Genomic DNA, 21,141 nt, shown 5'->3' with positions numbered 1-21,141 from the left:
GTGTTGCGTATGTATGAGTAGCCTGGGAGTGCATTTCAGATTTTAAAGTGTTGTACACTTTAGCACGGTCAAAAGCTTGCGAGATTTGTGCGAATTGAAGGAAAAAATGGTTTTTGTGAGCGCATGCTGGGATAAACTTTCGAACAAAAATCGGTTCAAAATTGACCCGTAATTTTTTAATTGTTACCCTGGATGAAGCTGTTTCCTGAAAATTCACCTGGTATAAGGTCAAACCCATTTCTATTGTGACGTAAAGATTGATAGGATATATTCCATTTCATTTTTATTTATTCTATATCCATTAGACGTCACGTCACGACTTTTTGCTATGCAGTTACCAATTATTCCATTTTGTGACTTTTTCAAATGATATGAGCCCAGGTTTTCGAACTTTAAAATATCAAAGATTATGAAAACAAGTTCTAAAGTTTTTTAAAGACTCAAACATGCGGTATTTAGATTGGATACCAATATAGATTTCAAAAAAAATTATTTCTAGATATTGAAGAAACATTAAGAGTATGGATTTGCCGGACACTCACAACCTGACTTCAATCATCGGACAAATAGATACCTGGGACGAAGAGGGGCATTTGACGCAACTTTTATTATCGATTTTATCCATTGGAGTGACTATTAGTCCAGAATGTTGGTTGAAATTCCCTATCATGGTACGAAAGTATTTGATAGCTTACAAAAAAGATCGTATATTGTACAAGGAAATAGAATGGTCCTTGACGGTCGACGGGGACGTGCCGCTGGAGTCCGAAATGTGGATCCTGTCAGATATGAATGTTTGGTAAATTTGGGACCCTGTCAGAACGAAAAGTCGAAAATTCTTTTAATTCTTACCCTGAAAATTGGTAAAAATGACTAAAAGTAGAAGAGAAATTGAAAACATTTCTAATTTTCACCCTGAAAATTGTCCTAAATTAACAAAAATCGACCCTGTCAGATTAACATTTAGAAAATCAGTTAATTTGGGACCTTGTCTGATACCTTCAGAGCCTAAAAAAGTGATCCTGACCAGCGGCACGTCCCCGTACCCAATTTTGGCTAAGTGCCTTCCCTAGGGACTGATCATAGTAAAAGCACTATAAGATGCCAAAACTTTCTTCGGCTCTTAGTTCGTTTTTCAGAATGATTTTCATATCATACCACCCACGGGAGGTACTAAAAAAGTACTGCAAGTTGCTCTGGGTACGAAATTGATGAAGATCAATTGTCCTTGTCGAATTTTTGAATAATTTTGTCCTTAATTTGTTTTGGTTTCGGAAGTGTATTTATGAAATGGATAAGAAATCACGAAAACATTTTTTAGAAAAACGTCAAAAACTTTTGAAACCTTCGGGTGATCTTAGTATTTTTAGGTTTTAATCCTAAAAATATTTTTAAAATTGTTCTAAGAAATTACATATATTCTAGAGCATGCAAAGCCATAAACCTTCTAAGAGCGTCATAAATTTTATAGCTGGCGAATTTTCTAGAATTTTTAGATAAAAAGACCCTATTTTTGAACTATTTTCCCACAACAGATTGAAATAATTTCATAGCTAACTTTTTTACCATATATACAATCTGGAAAAATAACTTCGGTGGTCGAGCAGACACGTTCGATTATTTTATCAAAACAAAAAAAACAACAATGAAAAAAATTATTTTTGAAAAATTATTGGGGGGGGGGCAACTGCCCCTGCTGCCCCCCCCCCCCGGTTGCTACGGGCTGTTTATATAAAAAATCATGTATGTTTTTTTTCATTTTCAGTGTATAGGCTGCAATTGGCACCAAATCACAGCATCGCTTCAACATACTGAATACCACGAAGTTGTCACCACTATATCTACACTCTGCAATCTTATCAATGGGTGAGCTTTTTGAATACACGTTTTTTTATAAAAACATCCAAAATCTTTGAAGCCTTTGGATGTTCTTGACTTTTTGGGTTTTAAGCCTAAAAATGTTCTTGAAATGTTTTATTTCTCCATTTTGTGAACATTTTACCCATTTTCCTAAATAATTGGTTGTTTCCGAGTCCGCAAAGCCTTAAAATGTTCTTAACTTGTTCTTAACATTTTGGCGATCGAAGCCTTGTTCTTATATAGTTTTTTTCTTATAAAAAACGTGTAGTCTCTTAACTCTCTAAATCTTTCTCATGTATCTATGACAACAGCTATCTCATTTGCTCAGATTAACCCTTATTTTTTTATTTTTTTTGACACCCCTGAGTTTCGCTTGTTCAAGACACCCTTGTCTTACTGGATCAATTACAGAAAGATCCCTGTCTCACTGGCTAAATATGCCCTTCTCCCTTATCCAAGGCGCCTCTTTCCACTTACTAGGTACCAATGAAGTTCCAACATCCTGATGCTTGACACTATAATAATTACCCCCTTCCGGTATCTCCAAAGGTTTTGGCGTGTACCCTCTATCTTGGTCTTTGAGCTCTGGCAGTTTACCCTCAACTGAAAAGAAACTGAATTTATTGATGAATAGAAAAAAATCAACCCAGTTCTAAAGTCCATCCGCTTTAAATGCACTGATTCTTTTTTGCTTGGCATCCTGCCTTCAATTAATACTTCTTAACATAATATAAATTATAAACCGTCGAAAAGATAATTCAGAGCATTACAATCGTTGAGAAAAATAATTCCAAAAATATGCAAATGAAGAAGATAAACAATCTAAAAAAAAATTAATTAACTATCCTTTGATGGTAAATATCTTTTTTTTTGGTAAAGTGGAACTTGGACAAACAAGAATCAGTGCATGCTTAAAATGAATGGGGAAATTTAACATCAAACTCGATGACACTTCTTATACCTTTTATAAAACAGTTCCAAATTTTATGAATTTCTTTTCCGTTTTTTGATATTTATACTACAAAAAATTCTAGCAAGTTTGAAAATTATCCGGTCAAATGACGCATTATTCAAACAAAAAGTTACAAAATCAAAATTGCCCCAATGGGAATTCGTGTCACTTAAATACAATATATTGTTTATATGATAATGACTTCAACAGATTCTTAATGGGCGCGTTCACACTGGAAGGTTTCCTTAATTAAATCTATCAAAGTTAAACAAAGAGATTTATGATGGATGAATACACTGGTTTATTACAGTTCTTTGTAGGTTCACGAGATCTATTATAACACGGTAATTGATTTTTCTTAAGGCTTCTAATTGGTTGATTTTTTATTGAGAGTTTCGATTTCACCTGTGATTGCATGATATTGGTATCCATACATCACTTGAAATCCGCAAACATATTTGCTCTAATGGTTTTACTCATTAACTGCATTCATCTTACACATCAACAACACCGTTTGCACTATTTCTAATTTTTTCCTCAGTTCATTCGTTTTTGAAATCGTAAAACTTTTTCTTCACTGCACGCATTCTTTGTTTATGCTTCCTTAATAAAATCTTTTGTTTTAAGGGAAGCCTCTACCCTACCCTTAAGACAATGGAGCTTACGACTGTTAATTAAGGAAGATCGATTAAAAAGTACAATACTACGCGTTCGACTCTTTGTTAAATGCACGTTCTGTATTGTAGTCAACAAAAGATTCTCCTAACTACATTTTTATTAAGGAAGGTCTGTAGTGTGAACACGACCAATAATATGTTTTTTTTGTTTTTGTTAAAACAAGTTACATATTTGATTAATCATTTGTTATGAATCGTATGAAATTGTATAATTAATGAAGTCATTAGATTAATAAGTAAGCATCAGGTCTATCGATTACTGTATTTTCAATATCAAAATCAACTTTATCCTGGTTTGGGGGACTGCCTTTTAAAGGGACATTAAAGTAGTAAAATGTAAACATTGCGCGAACCACGTGTCATTAAAGAGAACAATTAAAATCACGTGTCCAAAACAAACTTGTAAAACAATTGAACAATCAAAATTAGCCATATTTGGTTTTATTTTTTATTTTGACATGTGACATTTGTTTTGATTTTGTATCCGCTGCATACAGTTTGTTTACAAATTTCGCAAGTACTGTTATGTCCCTTTAAAGGCCTTTCCAGCGGTTTGCGTGAATGCGTGAATTGGCTTTTTCACTTGCGTCATGAAGGTAAATGCGTGAATTAGGGAGGAAAAGTAGGGAGGAAGTCTCCCCAGTTTCTTCGCTTCCACTGGGACTTAAAAAGGTTATTTTTTGTCTTTTTAATCTATACAGGTTCATACCAGAAAACATAGAATTCGAAAGAAAAGATTGGTTTGTGTTACAAAAGCTTCGAAGATCTGCCCAGTATGAACCCAATTTGAGACCAAATTTCCCGAAAATATCCGAAACGGTTAACGTTACAATACAACTGGTTACTATCGAAAATTTGGACCTGTCACACTCGGTATGTATGCGGATTCTTTTAAGATGGATTTTTGGGTTTGGTTTTCAGTTTTAAAATGAAGTGACACATTACTACATTCAAACACACAACATTCGCCTAGAATTGAAAAGATACCCAATTTTATGTTCAAAGGTATGATTGGTAATCAAAGAATCAGGCTCAATGATGTGCCGCTGGTCAGGGTACCTTTTTTCCACGTAGGGTCGCAAAAGCACCAAAATAGAAAAATAAGAAATTCCTCGTTTTGGGGGGATTTGGATTTCAAAAAAACAAGTCCCTTGTGTATGTAGGGTCCATTTTTCGAACCGCAGTAGTACACCCCCGTCGATCCGCGGTCACAAGTCCTATTTCAGTCTGTAAATCTCACTTTAGGTACCTTCTTGATTTTCTTCTTCTTTAGAGCTTCAAATTAGATTTCCTATTACGTCAAGAATGGAACGACCATCGATTACGTCATCACCATCCGGCCGTCTTGGATGGATCCAACCTTCGAATGGGGGTTTGGGTACCAGATTCGTATTTTGTTCAAGCAAAGCGTGGTGCGTTCAGCCGGGTTGCACATGACGGGCAGACAATTAAAGTCAAAAGTAATGGAGATGTGTCACACGGTGCAAGGTAGTTTGTTTGTCTCAATTTTCCAATTCATATTATTTTCTTACGTGAAGAAGAAGGCAATTCTCCCACCCTCAACTCCAGGCCTTACCTAACCCCCTTACACTATTGATAATTCTGATGGACGCGTTGACGGGGGATGTAAAGGACTCCTCCAATTTTACGGCACTTACCTCTTTACGTCGCAGAATCGTTTAATGGCCCTGACCCACGAGGGTGGCAATTCGTCAAGTCAAAAAAAGAGGATGTTTGCGTTGAATTTCAAACTTGAATTTCAAGTTTACGGATCTAACCTATACTGTATAGATAAGATCTACTTTTTGAGATGAGTGTAACATATTGCATACATTTTGAAAAGGGATTACTATTCAAAATTCCGATTTTGGTAGCTTAAGAGTTATTTTTTACTAAATTTCACTGGAACTTTAATGTTGGCTCAGTCAGGAAAAAATCATTTCTCGGTTCAAAAATTTAGTTTCCTCATTGTCGATAACATAAAGATTCAATCAAGCTTGGGGGTCAATGTGATTATACTTATGATAGTAATATCATGAAATTTTCTTTCAGAATTACATTGGAAGTGAGCTGTCCAATCGACTTACGAAACTTTCCAATGGATATCCAACATTGCAATCTGGACATGGAAAGTTGTAAGTAACAAGTAAAACGTTTCAAAAATCGAAAAAAAAACACTCGATATTGGCACTTACTTGTTAATTTTTCGAAAATTTTCCAACCCCCGGACCTAATTTGGACCCCCCGTTTATTAATGTTTAAGAATATTTTCAGCTGTCAAAGATTATTTTGCTCTAAATAGCCTGATTTTAGCCTATTTTTACTTTATTTTTGGGTTTCAGAAGTACAATTTCCAACCCCCCGGCAATTAGGTCCCCCCCGTTTATTAAAATTTTGAAAATTTTCCAACCTCCCCCGTTTATTCGAACCCCCCCCCCCCCCCGTTTATTTGGCACCTAAGAGTAAAGGCTTAACCATCCTCGATTTTGCAGCTCAAAACTGCGGGTTATTCCAAGTCGCTTCAGTCACTCGCCGTCCTCAAAAGTGCAAATACATAAACTCGCTTATCTCCAAGCGTTTACCGTATATCAATGGAAAGGAGAAGATGGACTTTGTTCACTAACGGCACTCTTCTTCCGAATGTCACCTAGCGAGACGAATAATCCAAACATAGTGAAAGATAAGCAAACAATAGATCTTATCGGAGTTTTCCATTTTTCTAAAAAAGCGATGCATCGTGGGATTGTTTCGGGGGTATTACAATAGAAATCTCTTAGGAATTCCTCGAAGGAATTCTATTGTAATACCCCCGAAACAATCCCACGATGCATCGCTGTTTTAGAAAAATCAATAACTCCGATTAGGTCTATTATGGAAGAGAAAAAATTGTAATTTATACAAACTGACATTATCCCGTATTATCCCGTATTATCATATAACACGCATATCACTGTATATTACATCTATTATAAACGACTCCCGGTCTAAAAGCCATATCCTTCTTCACATTTTCAGATGCATATACCACTGAAGAAATAACATATAATTGGTCACCTCACGAAGTCATCATGAAGAATATCAAAGAAACATCAAAATCACTTTCACAATACACGCTGGAACCAATCAAAACCGGCAAAGGATCTTCGGAATATGTGCTCGGTAAAGCGACTACATCATTTTTGACACCCCTGATTAGTCACACAGCGTTTTTAAAGACGTTATTTAGGCCTTAGGCACGTAAAGTGAACGAGTTTGCCGCCTTATTTGTCTTTGTCATGAATCATAGAAAAATTTATACGATAATTCTTAAATGAACATATTTTGTGTAAAATCGTTTGCTGACGTTTTAAAAAAAAGAACAATCCCTGCGTGGCGTGATCACTACAGTTAACCCTCTCCGAGGACCAATGGTCTTCTTCAAATTAATGAAAAATTCGAATAACGGAGGGGATTTGTAAGATGAAAAGACCAATGATTATGTTCGAATTACAGAAAACTCGAATAAGAGGAAATTTGATATTATTTTGCTTAAGACAGCATAAGAAGCGCTTCATTTCTATGTCATAAAAGATAATATCTTCAATAGGGCCAAATCCCGGGCCAAATAGGAAACCAAGAAGTTCACACAAAATACACTAAAATTGACATTCTATGATTTGGTCTAAGTTAAAATATAGGGAATTTTATTTTCAGGTAATTGGTCCAAACTACAAATTGAATTCAAGTTTGTTCGGAACAGTATCATATTTATACCAGCAATGTATTTCCCATGTGCCATGGTCGTCTTCATTACTTGGATCACATTCTTAATGGACTCGGCCCAGTACCCTGCCCGTACTTACTTATGTGTGACGTCACTGTTGACTATCGTTACCCTACAGACGGCAATGAATGCTTCGTTACCTAAGGTAGAATCTTAATTCTTGATATTCATGATGTATTGTCGGAGACACCATGAACATATAAACGACTGAACGTCTATATTCTTTTGTGTCTTTGAAGCAATAAAAAACAAAAACGGAATAAAAAATCCGACTTTATTCCGTCATAATTTTATTTATTTGAATTACTTCTCTATCTAAAAGGATTGATAAATCTTGAACATTACTAGCAATTCACAAAAAAATTGTCCTCCTATTCTTTCATAAATTTGCAATATATTTTAAAAGCATTTTTCAACGCTAAAGTGCAGAATTTCAACTGCGTGTATACTTTTGAATCTCTTTTATCGCTGGAATAAATTTTTCTATGGCTTAAAAAAATGGCATGTTAAAGTTCAGAGCCTGTGTTATAAGAATATCCTTATGTGAATCCCATACTCTCTAAAATTATTCCATACTTTTGAGTCGAAATTTCAAAATATTAGCCGGAGTTTTAATAAGTTGACGGAGTATTTTGCCTCTCTTACCTTCCTCATAATGTAAATTAAAGAGTTGTAAATAGTTGGACCATTGAGGTTTTTGTCGAAGTTTTGTCGTAGTTAGCAAAGTATTCATCTGAGGTATATCATCAAAATCCATTGTTTCATTTCATGATTTTAACGAGGCGGCAACGAAGCTAGCAGTGTTATCTTCAAAAATACAAAGGAGATGGATGTCCAGTCGTTTATTCTTGGCCACGGAAAGTCACGTGACTTTGAGAAATCGTACCGCTGTGAAAGTCTACCATTTTGAATTGGTTGTAAACAAACGCGAGCAAAAGCTGCAGTAATCTAGTAATCTAATTTACTTTCAACTTTAGAACACGTTTGATCACCATTAGAAGCCATCTTTTTACTGTTTAACATGAGAATGCTGTGATTTGTTTTCAACCAATTCAAGATGGTAGACTTTTTTAGCGGGAATTACGTAATCTTGTGACGTCACGCCGAGGCGAAGAATATGTTCATGGAGACACTCAAAAAACACCGGGCAACTACCTTAATTTTCATTCCTCAAAATTTAAAACTGGTGGCAAACGCCCAGTATTCTTTAGGTTTTCCGTATGAGTTTTTTTACAAAAGGCGTGTTTGTACGTTTTTCTAGGTCAGCTACGTTAAAGCAATCGATAAATACATCGTTGGATGCATTTTGTTTGTGGCTGGTGCATTCTTGGAGTATGCGGTAGTTCTGCTGATCAATATCAAGAAGAATAGTGTTCTGATGGAAAATTCATCCCTGGTGAACAATAACCATGACAATGTATGCTTTTGTTAATTTTCCTTGTCTTTCTACTTTGGCAATCGCATTACTTTTTTCTTTTATCTGCTTATTTACTCTTTCAAGTTTTTTTTTTGTCTCGTGTTAGCCCATGAGCTAGACACTTTTTGGGGCTCACTCGACGGAGGAAGCCTCACTATGATTTTCGGAAGCCTTAACTACTATATTTTAAGAAAAATCAGGGTGCTTTTTTCAAACTCACAGCTTTTGACCGAAATTTTCAACTTTTTTAAGGGGTGGTAAACGCGAAATTTTTATTTTTGCTTGGATTCCCTTAGGAAATGAAATTACCATGTCATATCTTTAAAATAGTATTGCAGTATTTGCAGTTCTCAGTGAAGAAGGCGTTATCTGTAACAAATACAGATACAGGAAACTTCTTAGATTTCTGAAGCTCTATGACTGGATGGTGGTTCAGCATTGCTGAAATTCTAAGATCCTTCAACTTCCTCGATTTTTTTTTTCTTCTTCTAGATTTTCAATAATTTTTCGTACGCTCTTCAACCCAGAAGTGAAAAATCTAAATCCTCTCTAAAGAAGAAATTACGACGTCGCAAAATCACTTTCTTACGATCCCGATTAACGAGCCCAAAGGAGTTCCACGACGATCAGACGTCATCGATGAATGACCAACAAATTGTATTAACAAAATTCGGAGCTATTTTTCATTTCTATTTGAGCGATGCGTGGCCAAAGAAGCTGGATGTTATTTCAAGAGTTTTCTTCCCGTCCCTGTTTTTAACTTTCAATTTGTTTTACTGGATAACTCATGTTGACGATCAGTATTGAGTCACACCAAAGGTGTATAGACGTGCTATATTGATTTCATCTGTTTTTTTTGTTTTGCATGAGAGACTGTTCGTTACGTTCTTGTAAACTGGAATCTGATGGTTTTTGATACATTGACCCTATTGTTTTTTCGAGCTCGAATGGCATGTCCAATTGTTTAAATTATAGAAAGATTAATTAGCGTGAGTCTAACGTCCGATTGGACGTGCAAAAAATTACATTGACATTGTGATCTCAGAACGGTTTGTTATCCGATAAGTTTAGAAAATTGCATTTTTTAAGGAAGTGGGACCATAATGAAAGAATAACAAAATTTGATTGGATGTGTTTTCAACTGTCGTTTGGAGCTGAGAACACGTTATTCATAAACCTAGTGTTTGCATTACTTAAAACAATGAAATGTAATTGGTTCGAAAGTACATCACGTGACCTTTCCAAAATCGAAATCGAAATTTCAAGAATCATGAGGATTACACGTTTTTTTCTATAAGAACATTCAAAATTTTTGAAGCCTTCAGATGTTCTCAACTTTTCGGGTTTCAAGCCTAAAAATGATCTTAACATGTTCATATTTTCAGCATTTTTTGAGTATTTTTGTCTATTTTCCTAAGAAACTCAGTATTTTCCGCAAAACCTTATAATGTTCTTAACTTGTTCTTAAGATTTTGGCCACTGAAACCTTATGTTCTTACATAGTTTGCTCTTATAAAAAAACGTGTATTCAGTTTTGCCCTAGAAATGAAAACAGGAAGAGAACATTTTTTAGGCTCAAAGTGCCAAAAAAATAACATTAGCCGAATATATTGGATATTAATCACACTGTTTATATTCCTAAGCAAAAAATAAAATCGCCAAATAGTTTTTAATTTCTCAATGGACATTAAATTTGGTAGTTTTCAGTGTTTCTGTTCCCAAAGACATAAAGAAAACAAGTGTTTACGTAGCTACGTGAATCTGTTTTTCTATTGTTATTCTTTTATTTACTTTTGTTCGTTTTAACGCCTTTAGGAAGAAACAAACGTAATTAAAACCAAAAATAAAATAAAATTTTGTAACTTTGCAAAAAAGCACCGCGAAGGTGTGATCGATTTAACAGACTGAAATGTATGTAGATTTGATCTAAACAGAAAACTCTCTCTCCACCGTAGGGCTTCAAGAGAGAAAAAATCACGCCCTTGCAGCAAATATTTAAAGCGCCGTTCAGCTTTTGTTTTGCCAACACATTTTTCTTTTCTATTCTTCATTCTTCTTTTTCTTTGAAAGGCGCGCACATGATATGTATAATTTTGTGCGACTACTAAAAATTATTGTTTACTATCAGTATTTTCGTAGTAAACTTGATTTTCTTGACTTTTGAGCCGGCACATGAATTTAGCCAAAAAATAATAAAATTTCATAAGACAACGCGTCAATGCTGAGTCTAGAACTGATTTCAGGTTAAAATCAAATTGGAACTTTCAAAGTTAATCGCTGGAGTTAATACTGAAATAGTAAACATTCCAGAGGGATATTTTGTCATTTATTACAGTAGATAACAGAAGGGAAAAATATACGCTTTTTAACAAACGGTGTAATTTATCCTGTACACCTAATTAATTCTAATCCAATTAGACACCCCTGTGTCACAAAACCACTGGGACCTCAGCCCCACTGGAAAATTTAGCAAAAATTTCGTCCCCGGTGGGAAATACCCTGAAATTTCAGCCTAACTGGGAAATTGACTTTGATTTCATCCCAATTCGAAATTCAATGTTTAAAAATTGTACTTCAAACCCATCCCCACTGGATTTTTTAATCTTGGAACAAGAGAATTTCTATCCCCATTGAGATTTCAATAGGAGTTTTTATCCCCCACTGAGGAAAAAAGTTCCACCGGGGCTGTGAGACAGGGGTGTAATTAGAGCTTGTACAAACTTTACTATTTTCATTGTATTTTTTTCCCTCAGAGTTTGATAACTACATATGGGATATTTTGTTTTAGAAACGTAAAATGAACCAAAAGTTTTCCAAACAGCAGCAAATGTGCTTCTGTTATAGTTTATTTACAAAAAGCCAAGGAAACGGAAAACCCATAAAAACATTGAACAGGAAAAAGATCACTGAACAAAAAACTAAAACGTGTTCAAACTAAACTAGTACCCAGTACTTTAAGAACATTACATTAGAGCCACGCCTTCCCTCTTCGAAGAGACTGGAAACAAGTTTGATTTAAATGTTTCAATTTGCGTTTGTATTAGTGAAACAAACAGATAGGACCAAAAAGTTCTAAAAAACTAAAAGATCAGGAGATCATTTGTTCTCAAAACTGTATACAAAAACTGGTAACATTAAATATTGTTCACAAACTTTAACACCTTTAAAATTTTGTTAAAGTTTTCAAGTTTAACCAATTTCAATTTAGTTTTGTTTTAACTGTTAGCCAACTTAGAGCTAGTTAACTGTTGGCTAGGTTTAACTGAAAAACAACTGACAGAACCTGGGTAATTAAAGTAACATTATAATTCAGACTCAGATTTGATTGTTACTTTACTATTCAAATTCTTGGATGATTGAAAACATGGCAACTGCATTGCAGCAAACGGAGGTGTTCGATGCTAACAAAAACAATAATATTGAAATTGGTAAGCATGCTACATTACTGTACAGGGTGTCCCTAATTAAAGTATCGAGTTTGAACATGTGATTGAGTAGAAAAGTTTGTGTGTGTTATCGCTAAAATATAAGAACGTTCTCCATCACACAGGCTTATTACAAAAGGTAGTTACAACGTATAAATTAATCGTAATGACAAAGAAAAAAGAGGGAGAGCTTAAGGTGGTTCCCCACTGGAAATGCTAAAATGCTCAATATTGGTCCAATAAACTTGATATTTGGTCACATGAAAGTATTTGAGGTAAAAATAAATTTTTTTTTAAAAAAATTTCAATTTCCCTAATTTTCCTCATTTTGAGCATGATTTATTAGCCATTTAGAGGGCTCCATTCTGCAGTAAATGGAGGACGCAATTTTGATCAGAATGTTTTCAAATTTTGCAGGTGCATTTTATATAAAATTTTCCATGTTCCCTATAAATTTCTAAGAGTTTGGACTATTTTTTGTTGAGCTATGCTATTTTAAGTACGCAGTTATTAATTTAGCAAAACTTGGAGAAACTTCAAATCGTCACATTGAGCTCAATTTTTTCTTAAAGAAATTTATAGGGAACATGCATAATTCTAATATAAACATTCCCTGAAAATTTCAAGTGAAAAACTCAAACCGTTCTTGGGTTATTTTCTGCAGACTTTCTAAAAATGAAATGGAGAAAATCACGTTTAAAGTTTTTTTTTACATTTTAGCCAAGAAAAGGACAAAGAAGGTCTAATTGACCAATCTTTTTGCTTTTTTCTAAAAGTTGGACATATCAGCACTCATTTAAAGTCATTCAAAGTCTTAAAAGTCACTTTGATCACAAACGGCGAGCACTAACGGCGAGCCTTGTCAAATTTTCTTTAAATCTTAGGCGCAAAATAACTCCTTGTGGTGGGCGGGGAAATTCCCCAATGACCAAATAATTTCCCCAGAAGTGAAGTTCAACCAACAGGAAGTCTTTCTAGGTCAACTTTGAAGATGGTATTTTCCGGTGGGGAACCACCTTAAAATACAATTTTGTGAACACGCACATAAAACTTTCTACTCATAGTTGTGTTTCGACCCCGTTTCGACTCGATACTTTAATTAGGGACACCCTGTATATCATGAACATATAAACGACTGGACATCCATCTCCTTTGTCTTTTTGTAGAAAAGGCTGCTAGCTTCGTTGCCGCCTCGTTAAAAGCATAAAATGAAACAATCGATTTTGATGATATACCACTTGGGAATACCTTGCTAACAACGTCAAAACGACAAAAGTCTCTGTTGTTCTACTCTTCTCAAGTCGTTTATCTATATCATAACAAAGATAACAGAGGCAAAATCATCGTCAGCTTGTCAAAACTCCGACTAATATTTCTAAATTTTGACTTAAAAGTGTCTAATAATTTTAGAGAGTGTCACATCCTAATTTCGATTTTCTTATGAAACAGGCTCTCAACTTTGGCAAGCTATTTTTTTCAAGTCATAAAAAAAAATTATTTGAGTGACAAAAGGGATTCAAAAGTATACACGCAGTTGAAATTCTGCATTTTAGAGTTGAAAATGTTGATAAAATATATTGCAAACTTGTAAAAAAATTCGAAAATAATTTTTTTGTACATTAGGAGTAATGTTCAAGCTCTATCAATCCTTTTACCTAAATAATTCAAAGAAATAAAATTATGACGGAGTATTGTCGGATTTTTCATACCAATTTTGAAATACAGGCGGCAACGAAGCTCGCTTCAAACAGACAATAAAACATAGACGTCCAGCCGTTTATATGTTCATGATTATATATATCTTCTTTAGCAAATCCTAGTTGCTGAGAAGACCCAAAAGAACCATTAGAAAATCTTTGTTGAGGCTTGGCTGTTCTTACTGTTTTAACATACCTTGGTCTTGGTCTTATAAACGTCTTCATCCTGTTTTCCTTTCAAGGGCAAAGTGAAGGTATTTAGAAATTATTATCGCTTTCACAGAACCTTCAATTTGTTCAAAAATTGAATCACCGTCCTCAAAGACTCTTACTTTCACTTAAGTTGTTCTTCGTATTGCTTGCCAATTTTGCCATTATTCCAATGAAATTATTCTTTTATCGAAAATGTCCGAGTTTTTATTTTGCATGGTGCTTTAGACTAAAGAAATATCTAAGACATCCCCTTCTCACAGACCCACTGGGATCCCTTACCACTTAAAATATTGGCCAAAATATCGTCTCCAATGGAAAATTATACTTTAATTTTAGTCCCCGCTTAAAATAATCAGATAAGCTAAACTTCACTGCAGAATATTGTGCGATTTCTTTCATTTCCACTGAATCTTCTGGCTCGAAAACAATGGAATTCAAATCCCCAGCCATAAGAAAAGATGAGAATATCAATCCTCATCGAGGTTCAGTCCGGTATTTTACCCCGACTGGCTGAGAAAGTCTTCCCGGGTCTGTGAGAAAGGGACGTTCTAAGATTTCCTAAAAGTTAAGAAAATACGATGAAATGGAAAAACAACATTCTTATGAAAAATATAGATTCTTTGTCAGGCATTTTTCAGCACTTTCAGCCTAAAATTATTTTTTCATCATATTCTCATTTTTCAACCATTTCAGGTCGGGTGGGAAATTTTTGGGTTGTATTCTGAGTGAAGCACAACTGGAATATGGTTAAGACGTTTTACAGTCATTTTTCACTTCTGACATTGGGGATAATTTTGGTCCTGACATTGTTTTGTGATCGCTTTTGATTTGATTAAGCATAAATGAGTTTTCGCGTCGCGGACATTTTTTTTTCTCTATTCATGTTGCCTATGTTTCATTTTCGAGGCTTAAATTTTTAAAAGGCGCGGTTTGCTTGCGTAAAAAATTGTAACATACTCATTGAGTATAAATTCATTTATTGTTTCGGTCATTGGTTAAACATAAAACCGCGCGCTATTTTTGAGCATTGTTAAAATTCTTTTTATTTTTTTTATTTTTTTATTTTTTGCAAAGAAAATGTTTTTTGAGCTACCTTTCTGTTTTGTTTCTAATGTTTAGAAAACCAGTTCAAAAAGCGTTTTGAAACATTTTTACAAACTTTCATGTTTTGACTGGTATTCAAAATTTCAAACGAATTCCAACCAAAACCTTTTTTGCTGAAGACGCAGTTAAAAATATTGACAAAAATTGATACCCTTTATATGACTTGATTAAAAAAATAAAAAAACTTGTAATTTTTGCAGAGAATTAGTGCGCGCATACGATGGCCTCGAGGTTTCTCCACTTCTAGAAAAAGACAATTCAAGAAGAGAAGTAAAAAATGAAGAAGGGGAGTAAAAATTTTAAGAAGAGAAGTAATTTTTTTGTATTACTTCACTGAAAATTTTGCTTTTCTTCTTGATTTTTTTACTTCTCTTTCAAGCTTTGAAAAATGAAGAAGAGAAGTAAAAAATGACAAAAATACCACGTGGTTTTGATTACAACCCCTGACGTAGAAAGTTTATTGTTATTACAGAGAGACCCCTTACCAGACTCCAGAGGATGTTTGTAATGGCAATTATGTTGATTAGTGTGATTAAACGTTTAAAGCTATCCCTTAAGCAAAAGTTATAAAGCTTTTCATAAATTATAAAAACACTTTGTGAGAGTACTTATATTTATATAATCTTTGTTGTAGGATCACGTGTTTTAGACGTTGTCTTGTGCTTTAAACAATTTAAAAAGGGTTAAAACCATTTTGGCAGCTCGCCAATGTAGAAATTGTATCACCATTTCGATACTTAAAGACATTTTACTTCCCTTTTTAAAATTTTTACTTCCCTTCTCGATATATTTACTTCCCTTCTTTAAATTTTTACTTCTCTTCTTGAAACTTTCAGAACTTTTTTTAGAAGTGGAGAAACCTCGGGGCCATCGTACGCGCATTTTTCTTTTTAAAGCCCTCTTTGTTTTGATATTCGGCATAACTTTTAACAAAAGGCTCACCCCGCGCGTTTTTTCTTTCTTGTGTTCTATTTTATTTCAAAAATTTAAAGGGACCCCAGCAGAAAATATAGACTCAGTGTGGTGTGTAACTTTATAACTTTGACGCGATGAACCGTTTTTAATGAAATTTAAAACACTACGTGATACCTCTTAACTTTCACCCTCAGGTTGAAAGATTCGAGCTGAATTAGACTGTTGCAAAGTTATCCAATTATATTATTTGTCTATCGTGACAGTTTGTTTCTAAATACTGTAAGGTGGATCAGAGCCTCGGACTCGGTTTCTAAACAACAGAGCACTTTCTCTAATATCAACCCTGACAGAGCTTTTTGGGAAGCCTAAATACGCACTCTCTTAAGTGCGTCGCTGACCTTGAGTCCTCCCGGGACTTGAAAGCACGCAATGTAACTTGTATAATGTGTAGCTTCAACTTTTACTGGCAGCTTTCAAAAGCTTTGAAAATCTTTGTAGAGCTTCGAAACCTCCTGACGCATTTTTCTATAAGAGCTAACTATAAAAGAACATGCGGCTAGTTTTTACTGTTTTATTCGAGGTTTTTTTACGTTAATAACCAATTTTCGCAAGATTTTCATCATTTTGATGTGAGCAAAGAAAATTGCGTGATTGCGTGTTGGCAAGATGGGGGTTTATTGCTGGGCTGGGGAGACCATTACTGATTTAGTTGATTTGTCTTGAAGAGAGGTCAATCTTTTCCTCCTCCCTTGAAATGAAGAGAGCAGATCTTTGAGATATTTTTACGAATTTTCGCGCTGGTTATTCTTGATTGTTTAAACCAGTTCAGCTCTGTTTGAATACAGATTTTATCTTAGTTTTGTACTCGCAAACGAAACACTCAAAACAGATTTTTTTTGCCGGAACAGAACATAATATAATAACTCACTTTCGTTTAACGAACTTTTTCCAACGAAGTTTAAAATTCTATCTTTGGTAGAGATAAAAAAAGTTTGGTCAATCCAAACATAAATTGTAGTAGATTGTAGCCGCTAGAAAGTTTTTTTCATAGGTAAAATTTTTCTTCTTTCCCTTTAAAGAATATTACATACAGAATAATTTTTCCGCTTACAGCTTAAATTAGCGCGCTCTTTGAAGTTATTGTTCATAAGGCGCTATTTTTGAGAATGATTTTTTCTAGCTCATTGATTTTACTGCTTATTCAAGCGAAATTATCGCGCGCGCCACGAAAAGTTGTTTTTCTAAAGTCGCAAAAGATAAGAGACATAGCTTTAGAAACTCTTTAAGCTAACCTATAAACCCTCTTTTCTATGCTTGCAACGCCCCTACCACATAATCCAGCTGCATAAAATGTATACAAAGTTGACTGTTTTGAACAATTTGCTTTGGTCATAATAATGATGTAATTATATCAAATTACTACATCAATAGGCCATAATTATGTACAATTTAAGCTCTTAAATTAGAAGTCAAGCAACTTGGTAAATTTCCCAAGCAGGACGTACAAGCAAAACAAGGAGCCTGGATTTTGCAAATTCTCTTTCTTTCTTTTTCAAATGAGAGGCTGTACTCACACTTTGAGCACACTGAGTGCATCAACCGTGAGAAGAGTCGCACGCGCGCCTATGTCGCACGCTCTCGTAAACATGAACAATAGAATGAAACTTTGGCCACTATTGTTTCTTTTGTTTTCATTGTTCTCATTTGTTAAACATAAAAAAGATGAAGGTTTTCCAAACTGAAAAAAAATTAGAACATTTGTAATCTAACTTGAACTCAGACGTGTTTACGGGTCAGCCAACCAGAAAAGGTTTTTGAAAACAACCATGCATACGTTAGCTGGATCTTTGAACCAAGCAATGTTTTTGCAAGAAGCTACTGTTCCAGATTGTTTGAAAGGTACTATTACTAGATTCATTGTGTTTTGATTATTTGTGAAACTGATTTGCATGGTTTTAAAGTTTTCATGTTTTTGTTCTCTGGTTTTGGCTTTGGTTTATTCTTTGGTTTCAAGCCTTGTATTCCTATAAAAAAGCATGTTTAATCTTATTTGCTTGACTGCTTCGTCCTTCTTCTTTGTTTTTTGGAAACGCTGGTTTTAGAATTATTTTTCTGTCATGATTGTTCTTACACGTTTTGCCTTTTTTATAAGAACATAATCAAACTTTTTTGAAGCCTTTGAATGTTCTTAACTTTTTGAGCTTTAAGCATAAACATATTTTTATTTTCACCATTTTGTGAGAATTTTTTCCATTTTTTAATAAATAGTGTGTTTCAGAGTAAAGCCCTAAAATGTTCTTAACTTGCTCTTAATATTTCGGTAATTGAAGCTTTATGTTCTTATATGTATAGTTTGTTCTTATAAAACGTTATACATTCCTGGAAGTCTTCCTTTTTTGACAGGAGTCTTCTTATCTTTTGACTTTTGAGCATTTTCGAGTGTTTATTTAAGTGCGTTATGGGACAACGTCCTAAAAGTAGACTTTATTGATTTTTACCACGCCCATACATTAAAAGATTTGACCTCGTTGGAAAGATAATTCACCGTGGATTTTTTTTTGGAAATCATTTTTAACTTAAATAACAACACACATACTGATAGGATAAGATTTAGAATGAACCCAAAATTACGAATTTAAACTATAAAACTACATAGTGGCAAACACCTAGTCTACTTAGGCGGTTCCTTAAAAAGTTTTTGCGGGGTCTTTACTTCTCTCTTAATAAATCCGTTTTAAGAATCTTAAAGTTTATTATTATATTCAAGTTCACTTTAACCATTTTCCATTCAGCATCAAGTCCAAAGCCATAAAATCCTAATCTTTAATTTTTCGAATTTTCAATTTACAGAAACTGCCAACAAATTGGTGGAGATGTATGAAAAACAAGTGCAACAAGCAGCTCAGAACATCAAAACCGAGCAAGTCGTTGCTAACAGTATCGCCAACACTCTTCTACAACAACCACAAACTCTCTCTCAACAAACCACAACTAACAACCTGATTCAACAACAGCAACCTATCGTGCAACAAAATCCTCAACAAATTCAACCAATGGACACCACAACAAACACAACAGAAACAGATACAACAAACAACAAAGACAACTCAACAGAAAACATTGATGTCACTTCAGTGTCAGTCGCTAACAATGTCGCACACCAACAACATCAGCAACAAATTCAACAACAGTTGCCACAACAATTACAACACCATCAACCACCACAACAAAACAATTTAAACATAGTTCTTAATGGTGACCAAAACCAACTGAAACCATCACCGGAAAATGTGGATCCAAACGCTCAACAAATGGGAGTCTACAACCGTGAGATCCCACCACCAAACAGCATCTATGGTATCGAGAGCCTCACCAGTAAGCCATACGACGCTGAAGCCTCCAGACAACTCACTGATGTGATGCAGTCACCACGATTCCAAAACGGCTACAACACCATCGCATCCCCTCATCACTCCTCTCCAGACCGCAACAACCACCGCATGGATCAGACCGGCAACTGGCTATCACCAGGCAAGAGCCTACCATTCAGAGGGCTGTGTCCACCTACATCTCCTTACGTTGACAACCGTGACAGCATGGTACAAGCAGCTGCTCATGCTGCTGCAGCAGGTACCCAAGCAGCCAGACGATTTATGCCTCCATTCTACGGCGGCACCAATCGCAATTTCACCCACCCTACAACTAATGGTACCGCAGACCGCAACCGATACGGCAACTACCCTGTTGGCAGCCCTATGATGTCCACCCTAGGCTACCCAAGAGACACCACCATGGATAACCGATACAATCTTCACATACCACCAGCTCTTAACGGGTTCGGAGAAGAAGACAAATTCAAGTTATCCCCACCAAGTCTTGAAGACAAACACATCTGGACCAAACAAGAGGTGGAGCTTCTCTTAGATCTCTACGAAGAACACAAATCGAAACTCCAAGACCCACGTGTACGAAAAACCAAAGTTTGGGACGACATTGCTAAACATATCCACGAGAAACTGGAAGCAGATGTCAATGGGTGTCAATGTAACCAAAAATTTCGTAATATGAAAGCTGATTACCAAAAAGTCGTAGAGCACAACGCAAGAGCTGGATCATTCAGAAAAACATGCAAGTACTACGACCGGTTAGAAAAACTCTTAACACCAGTTAGTGAAACCGATAAATTACGGTGCGACGAAAACGGAATGAACAATACCGGTTTCGCAAACGGATTCGGATCTAAAGCTGGTACACCAAACGGCAACGGATTTTATGACAGTTCACGAAGTACGACGTCCTCCGAATGTGATGATAAAGCAAGTCGTGGTACGCCCTCTTCGCCCGAGAAGCGCACAATTGATCAAGTTGAAACTACTGGCGATGATTCCTCGCCTCCACCCGCTAAACGCCCTTGTAATGATTGTTCTGGATCTGTCAGTAAGAAAGACTTGGTGGATGTTCTGAAAGACTTTTTAAGAGAACAACGTAAGCGAGATGAAGAAAACTTTGCCAAATTACAACAACTTCATAAAGAGAAATTGGACGCTGTGGTCAAGTTTCTGGATATGTTTCAAGAACTAGTAAAGAAAGTGTAATGTAATTTAAATTGATTTCTCTGGTGTAATCTTTTTTACCACGTTAACATTTTCTTACTTCTTAACTTATACCATAACAGATTTCGCTGCAATACTCAAACTTAACTGTGGCTTTGAAAAATGCTAGCTTTTAGAATTCATTTCTTAATGTATCTTCACTTTTATTTTATCTAGTTTGAACTAAAATACCTAAAGTACTAAGTAATTAAGTCACTAAATTTTGTTTATATCTGAATCTAATTTTTATCACGTTTAAAGCTCTTGTAAATATTTTGTCAATTTAATAAATTTCTGTGTTTTAATTTATTCATTATTTATTTATTGCCTAAGTTATTATTTATTAATTTATGATCATTTATGAAATAATATAGAAAATAAAATCTAACAAAATTTTTGTCGTTTGTTCTGACTTCGTTTTGATCAAAATTTTTTTTGGCGGAATTCTTTCAAAAACTCAACGAATTCTTTTCATATCCAGACTTGAACCAGAATTAATCTGATATCACTTCAATGCTTCAAATAA

The 21,141-nt window shown here is 34.9% G+C and overlaps 3 protein-coding genes across 4 annotated transcripts; all 3 read left to right on the top strand.

Annotated features, from left to right (window-relative positions):
* The first annotated feature begins 455 nt into the window (after positions 1–455).
* LOC136806143 (glycine receptor subunit alpha-2-like) lies at positions 456–5,632 on the top strand. Its single transcript, XM_067062709.1, has 5 exons — positions 456–671; positions 1,766–1,866; positions 4,191–4,362; positions 4,763–4,977; positions 5,542–5,632. The coding sequence occupies exons 1-5, from the start codon at positions 522–524 to the stop codon at positions 5,630–5,632; spliced, it is 729 nt and encodes a 242-aa protein (XP_066918810.1). The 5' UTR covers positions 456–521.
* An 880-nt stretch (positions 5,633–6,512) lies between these two features.
* LOC136806104 (glutamate-gated chloride channel-like) lies at positions 6,513–9,974 on the top strand. Its single transcript, XM_067062674.1, has 4 exons — positions 6,513–6,648; positions 7,183–7,397; positions 8,514–8,669; positions 9,162–9,974. Exons 1-4 carry the CDS (start codon positions 6,558–6,560, stop codon positions 9,474–9,476), a joined length of 777 nt encoding a protein of 258 aa, XP_066918775.1. The 5' UTR covers positions 6,513–6,557; the 3' UTR covers positions 9,477–9,974.
* A 1,901-nt stretch (positions 9,975–11,875) lies between these two features.
* Positions 11,876–20,993, top strand: LOC136806103 (uncharacterized). Of its 2 annotated transcripts, none has more exons than XM_067062673.1 (2): positions 11,876–12,097; positions 18,874–20,989. In XM_067062673.1, the coding sequence occupies exons 1-2, from the start codon at positions 12,022–12,024 to the stop codon at positions 20,616–20,618; spliced, it is 1,821 nt and encodes a 606-aa protein (XP_066918774.1). In that variant the 5' UTR covers positions 11,876–12,021; the 3' UTR covers positions 20,619–20,989. The 2 variants fall into 2 exon arrangements, with proteins under 2 accessions (XP_066918774.1, XP_066918773.1); XM_067062672.1 differs by lacking the exon at positions 11,876–12,097 and adding an exon at positions 17,780–17,922 and having other exon boundaries at positions 18,874–20,993.
* Positions 20,994–21,141: the final 148 nt, after the last annotated feature.

Source organism: Clytia hemisphaerica, unplaced genomic scaffold (assembly GCF_902728285.1).
Source record: "Clytia hemisphaerica strain Z4C2 unplaced genomic scaffold, Clytia hemisphaerica genome assembly, whole genome shotgun sequence".
In the NCBI taxonomy this organism is placed as follows: Eukaryota; Metazoa; Cnidaria; class Hydrozoa; order Leptothecata; family Clytiidae; genus Clytia; species Clytia hemisphaerica.
Note: the sequence above shows the minus strand (reverse complement) of the source record. Positions and strands in the feature narration are given on the sequence as shown.